Here is a 19474-nt window from a genome sequence, read left to right as displayed (position 1 = left end):
AGTGTTACTGTAATGTTCGGTGCCACACACAAATGCCAGACATGATCACTGGAACAACAGGCTTTTATTGCAGGTTTGAGCTATCTAACAACAGACACAATAATCCCTAATACAAATTCCGAATGATTACATGGTGCAGTCACCCACACCAAGCTAAAACTCAACTCTGAACCCCTGATGTCAACTCCTGTCAGCCGCCACTCAGTTCCTCTAGGGAACACACAGCAACACACACACAAGCACAAGTTTAATTTATGTTTTAAATAGCTTATTTACTCTTATTATGTCAACTATATTGAGTAATACAAGTGTAAAGGTGACTGTAGAGGTGTTATTTCATGTCTAGAGGGCTCTCATAATGTTAAAACTGTATTTTAAAAGGTTGTAAAGAGCTTTTCTATGCTAAGTACCAGAATATTCGATTTATAAATAAGGAATCCCACTTTGGGACTAGAAACAATTCACTGCGATAAATTAGGGATTACTGTATTCCTCTTTGTCTCTTAACACCCCTGGTTGACACTGATCGTTCTTTTTAGAAGTAAAAGCCACAGAAAAAGCAAAACTTAAACCTTTGATGCCTGCCTGCCTTTGATGCTGTCACATGGTAAGAAATTATTTTTACACCTAGTAGTAATTACAAATGCATGGTTGTAGACAAGCACAGTGTACCCCAAGCACAAATTAAATGTTGAATCCATGAATAGACTTCCATCACAATTTTTGTCCCATAGCTCAAGTACTGTTACAAAAGTTGAGCGTGAGCTAAAAAAACAACAACAACAACAACTCTGGCCTGTGTTCTGTATACATTAAAAAAAACACGTGGTGAACAGATACTGTAACTATGAAAATAGACCACTTCATGCCAAAGGTTAAGTGGTAGCCAGTGTTGGGCAAATTCATTTTCAAAAAGTAATTAGTTATAGTTACTAGTTACTTGCCCAAAGAAATAATTGAATTAGTGACGTAATTACTCCTTCATAAATGTAAGTTTTTACTACAGAAAGTAATTATTCCATTACTTTTTAAAACAAACCTTCAATTTAGATTTAGCTTTGTAGTGGGTGTGCTGTTGAGAGATGTTTTATGAGATTAGGTTGAGGGCTGAGCTCGTGACTTGCAATTCTACCCCAAAACACTTGGGGGCAGTGTTTTCCTGAGACTGAGCAATCACCGTTTTTGTTGACTGGCTATTTAATTTCTTGTGTAGCAATGAACAATGACGCCTGAAACGAGATCCAGATTATCCATTGATCAGTGTATAATATCGCTCCGTATTTCACTGTTGGTCACGGCTTTGTATCGTTTGAAATAGTCATTAATTTGATTATCCGTTACTGGAGAACAATAACGGTACTAACATCATTATTTTTGTATTTATAGCAGATCATGTTAGGAGAGAAAACACACTGCAAAGACCACACCAGGGTTCAAAGGTAAAAACGTCCAAAGGTTTATTGGCTTCCACATTGGGCAGAAAGGAGCTGGTGTGAGAACGTCTTTTTCCAAAACGACAATCTTCTACTGTGCAAAAAAACAATGACACGTATTGGATTGGATTAGAGGTGAGCAAAGGTGGAAAACATGAAAGAGGAATAGAACATAACCATCAAATACCACAAATACCATCCATCCATCCATCCATTTTCTATACCGCTTCTCCTCTTTAGGTTGCGGGGGCACGTGAGCCTATCCCAGCTGACTTTGGGCAACAGGTGGGGTACACCCTGGACTGGTCGCCAGCCAATCGCAGGTCACATATAGACAAAAAACCATTCACACTCACATTCATACCTATGGACAATTTAGAGTCGCCAATTAACCTAACATGCATGTTTTTGGAATGTGGGAGGAAACCGGAGTCCCCGGAGACCATTAAAAGAAAATTAGCACGGTTTACCCTACGCGTTGATACTGTATAATTAACTATGTTAAACCCAATCCAATGTAGGTCAGCATATGCTACTCATAAAAAGTTAGAGATATTCGACTTTTGGCTGAAATTTCACGATGACCTAAAATGCACTATAACCTTTACAACATAGCTTGACCTTCTCAAAGCTTTTGAATGTCCAACTGTTCAACGTTTCAGCGCTTTTTGCACAACTTGCTGTTCTATAACAAGGAGCTGAACGGCTGAACAGGTGTCCTGAACAGTCCTGTTCACAGACATCATAATAGCAAGACCACACCTAACAAGTGACCAACAGTACCTTGCCATCACTAAAAGGCTGCAACCAGGATGTTCTCAGAGGGAAGTGGCCACTGAGCTTAATGTCACAGAGTGTCATCAGCAGGTTACAACAGAGATACAGAGACTGGAAGAGTCACTGAAACGCTGTGCAAAAAGCACTGAAACATCAAAAAGTTCGACATGCGCCTTCAAAAGTCTAGAGAAGATCAAATTAAGTTCACCTGTAAAGGTTATAGTGCATTTTAGGTTCATCCTGAAGCTTCACCCGAATATCGCTAACTTTTTGTGAGCATTGTATACCAAGGTATTTGAATAAAACATTGACATCTTCGGTTTGTGTTGTAGTACACAAACCAAATGGTTATTAGTGTAATAATACAGTATATCATTTTATTAATCTTATTTTAAGAATATGCACAGGGCCAATAAAAAAAACAAGCTGTGGACCAAAAATGGCCCCCTGCCGGCACTTTGGACACCCCTGGAGGAGACCATGCGCTTCAGTGTCAGTCCATGTGTGCACATGCACGGAGAATGCACACTACTGGTTCATGTTCAGTCCCACTTGGCTGACGTGCAGCATGTTTTCTTGCTGACTGCTGAGTTCTGTTCATTGAGGTCCTTCTGTAAAATCAATGGCTTGAGAGCTTAAAATGTTGTCCTTTCCAAGATCAACAGGTTTCCTTGGTTCAGGATTCTGTCTGGTTCTGACCGTGGAGTGCCTCGGCTTGGTTTTTAAGGCTATGGAACTCCACCTGGATGAAGTCAGTCAACGTCTTCCTCATTTCCAACTGAAATGACAAAATTAATAAAGACAGGGGCATGAAGATTTCCTGCATACATGTGACATCTGCCAACACAGGAGAGTGGAACCTCAAAAGCGGGGGCGTCCAACCGTTTTCCAAGTACACTTAGGCCATCTTTATGTTTGTATTTTTGTGTGTGGGGGTGAGGGGTGTGTTTTACTAGTTATCAGTATCAACATGTCACCTTTATCTCATCACATTATGAAAGTTAGGACAATTACAAGGGGGCCCAATGTGTTTTTTTTCAAGTGACCCAGGGGTACTCAAAATACACAGCTTCAACCTTTTTAACTTATCTTACCACACAAACACCATCAACAGAGCATTATAAGTACGATCACTTTATTAACAAGCGGTAAAACACAACACGGTGTAAATGCACTCATACAGTCTGAGTCGCACACATATAGCCGCACTAACACGCTCTGCGAAACTAAGCTAACACAGCCAGCTTCCAGTCATGCTCGGTGACGAGTAAGAGATGAGGTTCTAAGTTTTTCGCCGGCTTTTCTGCTGTCTCAGGTGGTTATTTCACCATGTTTAATTTGGGAGGGGTCGGGTTAGTGTTTGTAAGCAAATACGCCATGAATGAGTGGTCCGCTGGGGAAATATTTTCCCCCCACAAACGTTCCTTCTCCTCATGATGACAGCATGTCATTCACATTGTCAATTTCTGCAAGATTCCGTGTTTAACAGTAGATTTAGTTTTCATTGGCCAATTCGGCAATTCTGTTAATGTGGAAATTATAGGGCCCAACAGCTTCCATCCATCCATCCATTTTCTATACCGCTTCTCCTCTTTTAGGGTCGCGGGGGCATGCTGGAGCCTATCCCAACTGACTTTCCGGCAACAGGCTTGCTATTACAACCTTAGTGTGCTTAGTTTTGTTGTTCTTTCCTCTGAATTCTAAGAAAACGTCTCTTAAAAATCCTATCCTAATGGCATTTGAAAGTGGACACAGTCTGCATCACAGCCATCATCTCCTGGAATGAATGCAAATGTTTGAGTCAAATTTTCTTTCCATTACAATTTTCGCCGTCCACTTTTCAGCAGACTTGGAACACGCCGTTTTCGTGCAATCGAGGCTCCGACAGTTGCGGAAGTGTCAACATGTGAACTGCTCCAAAAACGAAAGTGAAACTTAAAAATTACACACAGCAGTGACCTCTGTTTGATGCAGTAACAGGCTGTCTGTGTATCGTTGGCATGGAGACAAGTCCCGGTATACGTGCGCTGACCCAAACAAAACATATAGTGAAGGAATAACAGTTTAGGGGCCACAAATAAGTGGCTGCCTATTGAGGGGCCCTGCTATATAGGATGTTCATATGTGAGGGGAGGACTAATCTAAAACGAGAGGCTAAGTTGCCTAAACACAAAAGGCCATTTGAATCAGGAGATGAGCATATGGGGGACTTGTAGATGAAGGACTCTGTTACAACATATCATTATCGAACATCATGTCAGGAAACCAGAAAGACATCATATAGAACCCGAGAAGGCTATTAAAAAAGCACATTGTATTCGGCTATAAGGAATCGTTTTATAAGTGCGAATATAACATTTCCATTTTTAGCTTAATTGTATATTTGGAATGTGTTAAGGGCTAATAAAAAAAAAAAAAAACAAGCTGAGGGCTGCACTTTGGACACCGCTGCTCTAAAGACAATGCCCTGGGCAATGTACAATTTCGAATTTCACCAAAATGTTAAGGAAAAAAAAGACTAAAGTCGCACAAAATGTCGGACGCCAGTGTATGCAACAAAAAAATCAGTTCAGCGATTGACTCTGCATGTTTTGCTCTCTCTTTGACTTTTGGTGATGCTTTTAATAGTGGTTAACTTCTTTGTACACTTGTATGACAGTTAATAATGTTAAAATGTGACACTTAATAAAGCTTCTATGGCGGCCATGGTTTGACACTGGAACAGAGTATTTCTATTGACATCATTTCCTATGGAAAATGTTTCCACAAATCCAAACAAATCTGAGGTTGACTTCGTTTACACTCGCCTGACAATCAAGAATGTTAAAAAAAAAAATTAGACGAATGGATGCTGAATGGAACAACAAACATTGGGCCTCATTCACGAAAATCTTCTTAAAAGTCTTCTTAAGAAGTGTACTTAAGAAGGCGTGGGTTGGAAACTGCGCCACATTCACGACACGTTCTTAAGTAGGGATAATCGTTCGCACCGGTGTTCTTAGGTTGATGAATGCCAACTGCGATGCCCGTGCATGTGAGCCCTAATTTGCATAGGTCACCGCCTATTATTTCCCATACAAGGTAAAAAATGTGCCGTGCGCAACGGGCAGCTGGAGGCGGAGATGGCAACGCGCAAGGGCAAGACTGAGGAGCAGCTGGACAACAAACGAAAGAAAAACTTCAATTGTACAGAAATAGAGGTGCTTTTACAAGGAGTGACCGAACACAAGACCACCTTATTTTCACGTGTATCCACCGGTCATCAGGCCATCCAAAAAGAGTCGGCATGGAGCACCATTGCGGGAAACATAAATGCCGTTTCCACGGAGAAACGCACCACCGCAGAGGTTAAAAAGAAGTGTTTTGACTTAAAATAGACTAAAAAAAAAAAAGATTGGACTGCACCGGAGGGGAGGAAACGAGAGGTGGACCATCAATCAGAAACCAAACCATTTCGGAAACTCTAGAAAATATTTACACAATCATGATGGAAAAATAAAGTCAAAATACACAGTTTGTGTGTGACAATTTATTTTTTCTGTGGTTACATTTGATAAGACGCTGCCTAATTAATACAGCAGCCCCGTGCTCTGGCTCAAGACATGGCTGGGGGCGCATGTCGTTATCTGGGGGTGCTACGTGCGCAATAGGCACACCACGTTTCATTGCGATGTTATTCTGATGATCCTGAACACCTGCAAGAACAGAGAGGGAAGCCTGAAGCCTGAAGCAGGACATCAAATATTCGTGGCTTTCAGCAAATAAATCTAATGGTCCCTTTACATTCTCTCTCTGCGCAGCGCACGTCCAGCCAGCTACTTTTTTTTTTTGATGAATTGGGATTTGAATATACGTATATTTATCGATGGAGTATATTTTAGTTGTTTTGATGATAAATAATTGTTGGGATATTTTATTTGCACTACATTTTTTGGGATCAGGTTGCAAAATACATCATGAGGGCGATTGCGCATTGAAAGTGCAAGCTTTGCTTGTGCGTAAGAGTCCTCCTGAGCCTTCGTAGAATTTGTTCTTAGATCTAAGAACTGTGAGTTAAGCACACGTTTCATGAATGCCAAAAATCTTCGTAATAAGGCTTTAAGAACAGATTTGTGCGTAAGAACTTTTCGTGAATGAGGCCCATTGTTCTCACCTGGCTTTTATCCTCAGCTCGGAGGTTTTCTACCAGGTCTTTGACGCTGAAAGGTTTCCCCACGAGGATGGTGATTCTCTGGGAAGCAAACAAACACTCACAGCTGTCGTTGCTCAGGCCACAAGCGGACAAAAAGCATGAAAATGTTCCTCATTACCTTGCCGATCCGAGGAATGTAGGGAGTCATGTTGGGCAGGACGTCACTCAAACCTGACACACAAGGTGAAGGTTTTTTTCACTATTTAAAAAACGTTTTGAAGGAATAGTTTGGATTTTTTGACATGAAGTTGTATGACTTCCCTATCAGCAGTGTAGTGTATCAACAGTGACTGTTCTCGCACTTCAATGCCTTGAGCCGAGTTCTGGTCGGTTTTCGGTGTTGAGGAAAGTAGCTCCGGCTAGTTGGTGGGGTCACCTTAGTAGAGTTTTGTTTCTCAAAACAATATGTGTTCAAAAAAGTAATACATTTGCATCACAAAACCGTTTTCCACAAAAGAGTCAGACTGTTACGCGTGTGTAGGCCAGGGGAAGGTGCGCCCGGTAGTCCCGCCTCCAGCCGGAGAAAGGGCTCCTGCAACAAAGAACACCCAGGAGAAGGCAGGGAAGTGCAGAGGGCACAGAGAGAGCAAACTGTGACACAGACCTCATATAATGTCATCATATAATGTCATGTTATGTAGCAGCTTCACTGACATTTGGTGATTTGCTGCATAGCTGATTCTTGATAGCATATTCTGAGTACAGTATGACACCATTGTATCATACCCTTGTAAACAAGGTGCTAATAGGTGCCATCTAATTATAGCTAGTTCTTACCTGGGGTGCTGGAAGAACAGAACACTTCAAAACATGTTTCTTCCACTGTCATGGGCGTGTACGAATGTAAGCCTTCTTGCTGAAGTGTGTATTACACACATGAAGCGGTTTCATCCTGGCCACTTTCATTCCCACTTTATAGCAAATAGGGAAAGAAGCCAAAGTTGTCCAATAGCAATGTCCGTGACAGGATGGACTATATAAGGCGATTCAACACATTCTGTTGTTACAGCCCAAATAATTACATGGCCGCATCATTTTTGTAGATCTTTTTTGTGACAATACCACTCTAGCCTATACTGTAGCTCTCAGTTGAACTCTCTTGCGTCGCAGCAGTCGTCATCCGCGCATCTAAACAGCACGCAGTGATACGAACGAAGAGAAAATAACCAAAATCGATTGTGAGGTCTGACTTTTTCATGAAAAACGGTTTTGTGATGCAAATGTATTACTCTTTTGTACGCATATTGTATTGAGAAGAAAAATGCTTTACTCAAGTGACCCCACCGACTAGCTGAATCTACTTTCCTCAAAACCAAAAACCAACCACAACTCGGCTCACGGGACAAAGTGGTGGGAAAGTCACAGTTGATGCACTACACTGCTGATGGGGATGTCATACAACTTCATGTAAAAAAACACAAACTATCCCTTTAAGTCACATTCTTAACCAAGGTACAACGATTACAACTCTGAAGTTTCGTAATGCTTGGCTGTGTTAAATCGGGACAGGCACGTGTCACTTACCCACGTGCCAAAGTGGCAGGATGACGGGATTGAGGGTGCACTCTGCTATGAGGCGTCCAACACCTGCAACACAAGCCAGAGGTTTGTGGTAGTTTAATTTCAGCAAGTCGCATGCACTGGCATCATGCTTTGCACACTCACCCCATTTTAACCTCATGAATTCTTCAGTCATGTTGATTTTACCTGGAAAATCAACAATAGGAACATTTGTCTTTTGCCCCAGCATGAGTCTCCAAACTTTTGATTGGCACTGTATATGAATGTATCTCATGGACAACCATAGTTTAAACCACTCTATTATAGCTGTGAAGTTCCGAACTCAGCCCAGTCCAAGTATAAGCTGATAAGCCTACCTTCTGGAAAAATGTGCACCCACTCCCCTCTGTTCAGTTTATCGAGAACAAAATCCATTCCCTTCTGGTAAACGCCATCTCCTGAAGATGGAACAAAATAAAAAATATGGTAGTGAAGTACGACAGTCAATGACAGAGCTGGCAGCGCTCACCTCTGCAGACAGGAACACACTTTCCTCTGCTGAAGAATCGAGAGTGCAACTCTCTTGTGAAGCAGATGTCAGACGCTGCTGGGGTCCTACCCACATCCACCAGAAGATAGAGTCACTGACAAGATTGTTCTCTAATATTCCAATACAAGTGGATGGAGACATGTTTCAAAAAGGTATTTTGCTATGCTAGCTCTCTGTAGTTCAATGTAATGTCTCGCCTGTGGCGTTATAGTGCTAGTATGTGCACTATAAACGTATTGACTGTAGTTGCTGTACCTTGTGGGGTGGTTGCTAAAACATTTGACAAAAAAAAAAAAAAATCATAAATGTGTCTAAGAAGGGATGCAGAGGAACCACTAAAGTTGAACACCCCCGGAGAAATACGCTAACATCAGTTCAACCAGCATCAAAATATTAACTTAACAAAAGCTTGCTAAGGGCCCATATACTGTAGAGGTTTTTAAAAGAGACCTAAAAAGTCAAAAAGTCATTTTTAAAAATATTGTGTATAAGTTTAGTTTTAATTTTTATTTCATAACTATACTCCTGCTTTTTTTTATAAACCTCAATTTTTACTCTGTAGCACTTTTGAGATTGCCAAAATGTAAAGTGCAATATTATATATATTATTAATGTAATGCTATTTATTTATGTGTTGTGTATAAAACAATATACTGTATATCCGATGGTCTTATTAAAATGACCACTGGTGTTGTGAAAGCTTGACATGAAGGAAGAACGACGACCACCAACACACTCGCGGCGTTCACATGAAAAGTGTGGCACTTCCAACAACATCAAATTAAAAGCAGAAAATGAGCACAGTCACCACTGGTACGAACCTGGAGTTTGTTTTCCAGTGAGAAGATTATCACATTGTGTTTTGATGTGTGGGTAACAGCCAGTGTGTTAGCACAAATTAACTTGACATCAAATAAATATGAACACTAGCACTCAACACACACATAATAACGTCATGAAAGCTCACCTTTATGCATTTACACCCAGCACCAGCATTTGGGAACAACAATGAGATGAAAGAAAAACGGGAAAAATATAAAAGTCTCATAGTGGAATCATCAGATTTGTCTCGGAGTACACAACTATCATGCTGTCAAGGATCGCTGGAAATAAATGCTCTGTGAAACAATTAAACACGACGTAAACATGCAAAAACTATGGGCTTTCTATATTATTTTTCCAAGTTTTCCACAGCCTGATTTGGCCCGGCCCGTGGATAGGTTGGAGACCCCTGCTTTGGATGCTCACTTGTTCAGCTGAAGTGTCACGTGACGTCACGCACGACAATGGTTTGACTACTCACATAAAGTTTGGGATATTCAGCTTTTGGGTGAAATTTCAGGATGAACCTAAAATGCACAATAACCTTAATTTGGCATTCCTGAAACTTTTGAATAGCAATAAGAATGCTTTTATTATCACTGTAACAGGTACAATGAAAGTGAAGGTGAATTCTCCTAAGGTGCAGTAAAAAAATATGTACCTCACGCGATAATAAAAAAATCAGACATAGTTTTCTCTGAGGAAATACACTAGAAGATCACACCTAACAATAAAAAACAGTACAAACAGTAACAGTAACAGTAAAGTTACTAACAGTAAAAACAGTACTTCGCCATTGAGAGATTGCAAACAGATTGTTGTCAGAGGGAAGAGGCCACTGAGCTGTAGAGTGTGAATGGATGTGTTATCCGCAGGTTTCAACAGAATACAGAGAGACTGCAAGAGTCACAGGCTTTTCCGTGAACATTTTTTTTAAAAGCCAAAAAAGTGTATATTTTAACCTTCCACTCCTTGTCAGAGTAAAGCATCCATCCATCCATCCATCCATTTTCTATACCGCTTCTTCCTCATTAGGGTCGCGGGGGCATGCAGGAGCCTATCCCAGCTGACTTCGGGCGACAGGCGGGGTACACCCTGGACTGATCGCCAGCCAATCGCAGGGCACATATAGACAAACAACCATTCACACTCACATTCATACCTATGAGCAATTTAGAGTCGTCAATCAACCTCACCTGCATGTTTTTGGAATGTGGGAGGAAGCCGGAGTACCCGGAGAAAACCCACACGCACACGGGGAGAACATGCAAACTCCACACAGAAATGCCCAGGGGAGAATCGAACCCAGGTCTTCCCGATCAGAGTAAAGCAAGCTCTACAAAAAGTACTAAAAAACTGAACAGTTGGACATCTGCTTTCAAAAGTTTGGAGAAGGTCAAATTAGGTTCACGTGTAAAGGTGATACAATACATCCCTGCTATTCATGGGGGTTAGGTTCTGAGATCACTAGCGAATAGTGAAAAAATGCAGGTAATTGAGATGCCCACAAAAATGTCTATTTTTGACACGCTAATAAAGCCTACGTACGCTACGCAGGCTCCCTCCTCCTCCAAATCCTCCTGGCCAGCTCAACGTTGTTGTTCTCCTTTGATTTTGGATCAACATTTGCAATAAAAGGTATTGTTGTAACACGTCGATTAGATTCAGCACTTACCATCTCTCTTTAATTATGGCAATTAATAGTGACGAAGGAAGCTAACAATGCATGAATTTGAATTGAGGTTCCAAACAGGAAGTAGAATTGCAATTCAAATTGAAATTAAAGAAAGTAGAATTAAAATTCCATGAAATTCCAATTGATAATTTGTGTACATTCCAGAATCATGCTTTACCCGATGGTCCATACGTGATTGTTTCATAGAAATGTTACTATGAACCTCATGTACACTTCAGTGTACGATTCAGTCTCCTGCGGCGCCGCCTCCATCTCCGTCTAAAGTTGCTCCAAATACTGCCACTATATATATATATATATATATATATATGCCTGATCATAATTTTAAGTCCAGCTGAAAAATGTAATGAATTTACATTTTGCACTGTTGAATCTTAAGGAGCTTCTAACCAGTGCTTAACCAAGCAATGCAAAAAGTGCGACAAAGAGAGTGCGACAAAAACATTTCCCAGTAAGCAATTTTTTGCAAACAACCATTAAAGTGAAACTTTTCATCGGTTGATCAAAAGTTTCAGAACACAGCTAAACCCCCTTGGATCGTCCGACTCAGGGTCGGTCTACCACTGACTTTTTTGTTCCATAACCCTCAGGATCAACGCCCAACCTCAGCAGCAATGGCGTATTGCAAGAGACCTTGCATACACAGATCAACAATCCGGCTGAGTGAAAGATTTGTTGCCTTTCTGTTGACCACAATTAATTTGAAATAACATATCAAATATCAAAATATCAAATATAAAAACGTTTCACTACACTTTATTTTGAAAAACATGCACCGGAATCACCTGTCTGCCCTGTTGGCACTTGAGTGGAAGAAAAGGCAGAGAGAAAGGCATTTAAAGTTAATTAATGCATTTGTTGTTCAAGCCTGTGAAAATGACTCTAATGTTGACATTATCACAGACAGTAAATTAAAAAAAAAAATAAAATTCCTGCCACAGCGACGCAGCAGTGGCACGACACAGCGGCGGCAGTCTGCCTCCCATGCAGCCCACCACCACAGCTTCAAAAAAATCCTAGGGGAAACTGTGCTGTTCCATGTTTTCGCCCTTTGTTGATAATGGCTCTCACTGTGGTTCGCTGGAGTCCCAAAGTTTTTGAAATGGCTTTATAACTTTTTCCCAACTGATAGATCTCAATTAATCTCTGTTAAAAAACACAGGGCCATGTAGGTTTATAGGTTTATTTATAGGTTTATTAATAATAAAAAGTTTCATTTAAAAGCTGCATTTTGCGTTCAGATGCGCTGTCACTGATTACTAATTAAATATGTTTGATGATCTGAAACAGTAAGTGTGACAAACATGCAAAAAAAACATGAAATCAGGAAGGGGGCAAACACTTTTTCACACCACTGTATACAGACCCTTTCCAAAAAATTTGAATGGTTTGGTTTGGTTTGGTTTAATTTATTTCGAACACGCATATGTCCGAAATGTTGTTGAAAAGTTGTTTAATTTCCATAATTCCATTCAAAAAGTTAAACTTTTATAGATTATAGATTCAGGGCCCACAATTTAAACGATTTCAAGTGTTTATTTGTTTATTTTTACATAATTTGGGCTTCCAGCTCATAAAACCCACGACAACAGGAATTAAAAAAATTAGAATACTGTGAAGAAATCACCATTTACTTCTCAGTTTTTGCAGGAAAAAAAAAGAAAGAAATTAGGATCACATCAAATCAATCAAAATATGGTACTTTCAAAACGATATGTCAATCTTCAATACTTGGTTGGGAATCCCTTTGCCTTAATCACTGCCTCGATGCCACGTGGCATTGAAGCAATCAGCCCGTGGCATTGCCTGGGAGTTATGGAAGCCCAGATTTCCTTGATGCTTGCTGTCAGCTCTTCTTTGTTGTTGGGTCTGGTGCCCCTCATTTTCCTCTTGAGAATACCCCATAGATTCTCAATGGGGTTTAGGTCCGGTGAGTTGGCTGGCCAGTCAAGCACTGTGATGGCATGGGCATCAAACCAGGTTTTGGTGCTTCGGGCGATATGGGCAGGGGCCATGTCCTGCTGGAAGATGAAATCTGCATCTCCATACAGATCCTCAGCAGAAGGAATCATGAAGTCCTCTAAAACATTCTGGTAGACTGTTGCAGTGACCTTGGATTTAAGAAAGCAGACCCTGCACCGGACATTGCACCCCAAATCATGACGGACTGTGGATATTTCACACTGGACCTCAGGCAGCTTGGGTTCTGTTCCTCACCCGTCTTCTTCCAAACCCTTGGACCTTGATTCCCAAATGAAAGGCACACTTTACTTTCATCGGAAAAGAGGACCTTGGACCACTGGCCAACAGTCCAGTCCTTCTTCTCCTTGGCCCAGTGGAGACGCTTCCTACTTTGGCTCAGGTTCAGAAGTGGCTTGACCCGAGGAACCCGACAGTTGCAGCCCATCTCCTGGATGCGTCTGAATGTGGTGGTTTTTGAAGCTGTGACTCCCGTCTCATTCCACTCTTTCTGGATCTCTGCCAGATTCTTGAATCTTCCCTGTTTGATAATCCGCTGAAGCCCACGGTCATCTCTTTTGCTGGTGCATCTTCTCCTGCCACATTTTGCCCTTCCTCTAGACTTTCCATTGATATGCTTGGACACAGCACTCTGTTAACAACCAGCCTCCTTGGCTATGAACTTTTGTGGCTTACCCATCCTATGGAGGGTATCAATGATGGTCTTCTGGCCAGTTGTCATGTCTGCAGTCTTCCCCATATTGAACCCAACTGAGACAATTGAACCAAACTGAAGCTATTTAATGACACCTGGGGAAGCCTGTGCAGGTGATTTGAGTTTAGTAGATGATTAGTGTGTGACACTCAGTTTAAAACATTCATGCTCTGCAAAATTTGGGCTGATTTCTTCACAGTATTCTAATTTTTTGAATTCCTGTTTTCGTGGGTTTAATGAGCTGGAAGCCCAAATTATGTAAAAATAAACAAATAAATACTTGAAATCGTTTAAATTGTGGGCCCTGAATCTATAATCTATGAAAGTTTAACTTTTTGAATGGAATTATGGAAATTAAACAACTTTCCATGACATTCTAATTTTTTGGAAAGGGTCTGTATTTTTAAGTTGGTGAAACTGCACTTTTCTGGTGCAAGAGGTAGGCCACACCCACCACACATTCATCGGGGGTCCCGGCATGACCCCAAGATGGCAAAAACGCCACTTAACCAACTGGTTAATTTTCAGACGTTTTCTCAGGCTGCCTGTTTTCAGGTCTGCCGCTGTTGCAAAATTGCATATTTACAAGTTTCTTAAACAGCACTTTTCTAGTCCGGGAGGTGGGCCAAACCCAATATTCATCTGGGGTCCCAGCTGGATCCAAAGATGACCAAAAAAGGCAATTTTGCAGGGGATCAATTTTTGGCCATTTTTCAGGTCCAAATCTGACGCAAAATTTCGTATTTTCAAGCTGCTGAAACAGCACTTTTCTGGTCTGGGAGGTCGGCCAAACCCACCACAGATTTATCAGGAAAAAACACCACTTTTCCAACGCATGAGAGTTTCAAGTGAATGTGAAAGCAGCTACTTTCCAGTTAAACAACTCCGAGTCAGTCTGATTGGGGGAGGCACATGCAAATGTCATTGATATCAGCTGTCATTGGCCTTGCTGTGATGAGGCAGGGCAATTTTGAACCAATGCTCGCGGTCTGATGTCAAATGTATTTGCATATACTACACATCAACCCCGGTCAGTCTAGCACAAAGTGCCATTTTAACATTTCTTTGTGAGCACTACGAGCTTCGGTTTCATGAACAATCAAACTATAGGCAGCTGCATATACCAGTGATTGCAGCCTTTTAACATTTAAGTGACATGTTTACTGCCACCATGACTGTAGAAGTGTTGGCAGAGAGCAGCCTACTTATACCGACATCTGTCCTTGACCCGTTGCGCTACTTCGGTAACGCATATACTAAAATTGGAACGATACAGAGAAGATTAGCATGGCCCCTGGCGCAAGGATGACACGCAAATTCGTGAAGCGTTCCTCATTTTTTCCATTTATAACACGAACTGTTATCACAGCATTGTTTTTTTTTTTTGAGTAACCCCTGTTATTGTGATGCTGAAACTTCACTTTTCTGGTCCGGGAGGTGTGCCAAACCCAGCACACATTCATCTGGGGACGCGGCCGTACCCAAAGATGGCAGAAAACGCCACTGTTCCCATCGGTCAAATTTAAGCAATTTTATGAGATTGTGAAATCACCTACTTTTAAGTTGCTGGAACAACACTTTTCTGGTCTGGGAGGTCGGCCAAATCTACCACAGATTCATCAGGAAAAAACACCACTTTTCCAATGCATGAGAGTTTCAAGTGACTGTGAAAGCAGCTACTTTCCTGTTAAACAACTCCAATCCAGTCTGATCGGGGGAGGTAAACCAAATGTTTGTGGTCCGTGAGGTGGCCCAAACCCACCACACATGAATCTGGCGTCCAAACAGGACCCAAAGATGACAAAAACGTCACTTTTCCAAAAAATACATTTTCGATTATTGTCCCAAAATTTTTCAAGTTGTTGTTTGTCGTTTTTTTAAGTTGCTGGAAGAGCACTTTTCTGGTGTGGGAGGTGAGCCAAGCACATTACAAATCAATCTAGGGTCCTGACTGGACTCAAGGATGACAAAAAAAAGCTACTTTTCCATAGGGTCAACTTTTCAGACATTTTTCAGGTCTGCAGCTATTGCAAAACTACATACAGACCCTTTCCAAAAAATTAGAATGCCATAGAAAAGTTGTTTAATTTCCATAATTCCATTCAAAAAGTTACACTTTCATAGATTATAGAATCAGGGCCCAAAATTTAAACGATTTCAAGTGTTTAATTGTTTATTTTTACGTAATTTGGGCTTCCAGCTCATAAAACCCACGAAAACAGGAATTCAAAAAATTAGTATACTATGAAGAAATCACCCTTTACTTCTCAGTTATTGCAGGAAAAAAAAGAAAGAAATTAGGATCACATCAAATCAATCAAAATATGGTACTTTCAAAACGATATGTCAATCTTCAATACTTGGTTGGGAATACCTTTGCCTTAATCACTGCCTCGATGCCACGTGGCATTGAAGCAATCAGCCTGTGGCATTGCCTGGGAGTTATGGAAGCCCAGATTTCCTTGATGCTTGCTGTCAGCTCTTCTTTGTTGTTGGGTCTGGTGCCCCTCATTTTCCTCTTGAGAATACCCCATAGATTCTCAATGGGGTTTAGGTCCGGTGAGTTGGCTGGCCAGTCAAGCACTGTGATGGCATGGGCATCAAACCAGGTTTTGGTGCTTCTGGCGATATGGGCAGGGGCCAGGTCCTGCTGGAAGATGAAATCTGCATCTCCATACAGATCCTCAGCAGAAGGAATCATAAAGTCCTCTAAAACATTCTGGTAGACTGTTGCGGTGACCTTGGATTTAAGAAAGCAGAGTTTACCAACACCTGCACCGGACATTGCACCCCAAATCATGACGGACTGTGGATATTTCACACTGGACCTCAGGCAGCTTGGGTTCTGTTCCTCACCCGTCTTCCTCCAAACCCTTGGACCTTGATTCCCAAATGAAAGGCACACTTTACTTTCATCGGAAAAGAGGACCTTGGACCACTGGCCAACAGTCCAGTCCTTCTTCTCCTTGGCCCAGTGGAGACGCTTCCTACGTTGGCTCAGGTTCAGAAGTGGCTTGACCCGAGGAACCCCACAGTTGTAGCCCATCTCCCGGATGCGTCTGAATGTGGTATTTTTTGAAGCTGTGACTCCCGCCTCATTCCACTCTTTCTGGATCTCTGCCAGATTCTTGAATCTTCCCTGTTTGATAATCCACTGAAGCCCACGGTCTTCTCTTTTGCCGGTGCATCTTCTCCTGCCACATTTTACCCTTCCTCTAGACTTTCCATTAATATGCTTGGACACAGCACTCTGTGAACAACCAGCCTCCTTAGCTATGAACTTTTGTGGCTTACCCATCCTATGGAGGGTATCAATGATGGTCTTCTGGCCAGTTGTCATGTCTGCAGTCTTCCCCATATTGAACCGAAATGAGACAATTGAACCAAACTGAAACAATTTAATGACACCTGGGGAAGCCTGTGCAGGTGATTTGAGTTTAGTAGATGATTAGTGTGTGACACTCAGTTTAAAACATTCATGCCCTGCAAAATTTGGGCTGATTTCTTCACAGTATTCAAATTTTTTGAATTCCTGTTTTCGTGGGTTTAATGAGCTGGAAGCCCAAATTATGTAAAAATAAACAAATAAATACTTGAAATCGTTTAAATTGTGGGCCCTGAATCTATAATCTATGAAAGTTTAACTTTTTGAATGGAATTATGGAAATTAAACAACTTTTCCATGACATTCTAATTTTTTGGAAAGGGTCTGTAGTCATGGAAAAAGATTATTAGACCACCCTTGTTTCTTGAGTTTCTTGCTCATTTTAATGCATGGTGCAATTAAAGGTAAGTTTGTTTGGACAAATATAATGATGACAACAAAAATAGCTCATAAGAGTTAAATTTCTGCCAGTACAATGTCATAGCTATTGATGTGATCTTAAGTGATCATGAAAACCATGGAAATGGCTAGATTGCAGCTTTAATTTTAACTCTCATGAACTATTTTTGTTGTCATCATTATATTGTCATCCAAACAAATGTACCTTTCCTTGCACCATGCATTAACATGAACAAGAAACTGAAGAAACCAGGGTGGTCACATAATTTTTTTCCATGATTGTATATATAGTATGTTTTTACACCAAAAATCTGTGAATTTGCAGGGATGTGAATGCTGAAATTTGAGGTTCATCTTGAAACTTCGACAGCTGAATATCTGTAACTTTTTGGAGGGGCGCTGTACTACAAATTGTCGCACTTTAGGAGTGTTTGAGTAAGCAGTAAATGTGTAAACATTTCAAATAAAAAAAACAACAATCCAGTTTGTCCCGGTGAGATAAAATTATCGAGGTAAACCTAAACCAAAAGTGTACAGAAAGCAAAACCTACCATCGCATCTTGTTAAAAGTCCACAAGTGTCTGAGCTTCAGGATGCCTACCGCACACAAACACACACATTAAGTTGACATAGTTTCCTTCTGGAGCTTTGGGGTCTGGCCTTACCCCAGATGTGAGGGTCATCCATGCATGACTGGTGATTGGACAGCGTGATGAGGGGCGTGTCAGGAGGCCGCTGGTCAATCAGCTCCAGCAGAACCTCCTGGTTGTGGACGGTCAAGCAATTCATGTGCTCTAGGATGGGATGAACAAGGTGGCGAGTGAGAGCGTTTCAGTATCGCAGCTGGGGTTTTTTTAGGGGAGGCAGAACTTACTGGTCCAAAAGTAGGAGTAGGAGCCCACCATGCCCATGATAAGCGCGCTGGAGAGTCTCCAAGCCAACGCGGGGCATTGCGGGAACGGCCATCTGACCTCCAGGGGCATCACGGCTCTCAACAAGTGCTACATCCACATGCGTTAACCTGGTGTGATACAAGTACCTGCTTGAGAGTGCTTGAAAATACTACAGGGTGAATATGTTGGCTGCTCTGAGTTAAAGAGACCGCCTGTGAAAACAAACGTTAACTTTGCTGAGGCTCTTTGGCCCATAAGTATTCATCACCTGCAAAATACTATGTATCTTTTAGATGGCAAAACGTTAAGACACAAGACAGTTGCAAAAGACTGTAAGACTGTATGCAAGTTATGTGTTATTGAGGTCACCCTATTAACGAGTCTAGCTGAAACGAACACAGTTAGGGTTGACATTCAGCTCACACAACCTTAAATGTAAATACATCAACGTGTAAGACATGATTAAGAAGATATGGTGAAATGATCAATAAGACGACGAACTTTTTAGTTAGTTTTTATGTGTTGGTAAACACTTATCTACGTTACATTCCTGATTTTGTAAGCACAAAATAAAATTAACAAACATTTACCTAAACTTGCTGTTTCTCCTCTTGCCAATACTGTACGGTACAGGAAGACCCGGAAGTAAAATACCACTTTGAATTATGGGTAGAAATGAATTATGGGTAGTGTAGTTCTCCTGAAAGGAGCAACATTCACGCTTTAATTTTCAGTTTGCATCATTTCCACCGAACACATCGTGTTCCCCATTTTACTTTCATTTTTCATCTTCGTCTTCAAATCCCATGTTTAAAAAGGTAGCGTTTGATTAAACAGGCGTTTAAAGATGTCCAAAAGTCACTTCCGGGGTTGAAAAGGACGGACTTCTGGGTAATGCGTGCTGTAGATGTAGGCAAAGGTCAACGCCTTTAAAAACGGCACTTCACAAATCTTGCCATTTCATCAACTTTAAGGGGAAGCTTATGCGGTCAAAAAAATGGATAATAATTCACATTAGTACTTTAAAGATGGATTGGGGCTTTATAAAAAGGATCATTACATATAAGAAACTCTAATACACTCCTGATCAAAACCTTAAGACCAGTTGAAAAATTGATAGACATTGCATTTTGAACATTTGGACTTTAATGAG

At 41.1% G+C, this 19474-nt stretch overlaps 1 protein-coding gene and 1 non-coding gene across 5 annotated transcripts; one reads left to right on the top strand and one right to left on the bottom strand.

Moving 5' to 3' along the window:
* Positions 1-1432: 1432 nt before the first annotated feature.
* Positions 1433-18972, bottom strand: tafazzin (tafazzin, phospholipid-lysophospholipid transacylase). Of its 4 annotated transcripts, none has more exons than XM_054791946.1 (11): positions 18912-18972; positions 18303-18449; positions 18094-18222; positions 17980-18025; positions 8432-8517; positions 8280-8360; positions 8068-8109; positions 7927-7989; positions 6521-6573; positions 6364-6441; positions 1433-2988 (listed from the first exon to the last, which is right to left on the bottom strand). In XM_054791946.1, exons 2-11 carry the CDS (start codon positions 18409-18411, stop codon positions 2887-2889), a joined length of 789 nt encoding a protein of 262 aa, XP_054647921.1. In that variant the 5' UTR covers positions 18412-18449; positions 18912-18972; the 3' UTR covers positions 1433-2886. The 4 variants fall into 4 exon arrangements, with proteins under 4 accessions (XP_054647921.1, XP_054647927.1, XP_054647935.1 ...); XM_054791952.1 differs by lacking the exon at positions 1433-2988 and adding an exon at positions 3017-5905; XM_054791969.1 differs by lacking the exons at positions 1433-2988; positions 6364-6441; positions 6521-6573 and adding exons at positions 6593-6934; positions 7180-7313.
* LOC129194677 (U6 spliceosomal RNA) lies at positions 14878-14984 on the top strand. Its single transcript, XR_008573791.1, has one exon. It is a non-coding gene; the product is annotated as a U6 spliceosomal RNA (small nuclear RNA).
* Positions 18973-19474: the final 502 nt, after the last annotated feature.

This window comes from Dunckerocampus dactyliophorus, chromosome 1, assembly GCF_027744805.1.
Source record: "Dunckerocampus dactyliophorus isolate RoL2022-P2 chromosome 1, RoL_Ddac_1.1, whole genome shotgun sequence".
In the NCBI taxonomy this organism is placed as follows: Eukaryota; Metazoa; Chordata; class Actinopteri; order Syngnathiformes; family Syngnathidae; genus Dunckerocampus; species Dunckerocampus dactyliophorus.
Note: the sequence above shows the minus strand (reverse complement) of the source record. Positions and strands in the feature narration are given on the sequence as shown.

What these genes read in the sequence shown, in the direction of transcription:
- tafazzin (XM_054791946.1), bottom strand. Translation starts at nt 18,411, where the DNA reads ATGCCCCTGGAGGTCAGATGGCCGTTCCCGCAATGCCCCGCGTTGGCT. An exon ending in ATTCATGAGGTTAAAATGGG is followed by an intron (nt 7,990 to 8,067) that starts GTGAGTGTGCAA and finishes CTTGTGTTGCAG; the next exon opens with GTGTTGGACGCCTCATAGCA. An exon ending in GAGCTGAGGATAAAAGCCAG is followed by an intron (nt 2,989 to 6,363) that starts GTGAGAACAATG and finishes TTGTCATTTCAG; the next exon opens with TTGGAAATGAGGAAGACGTT.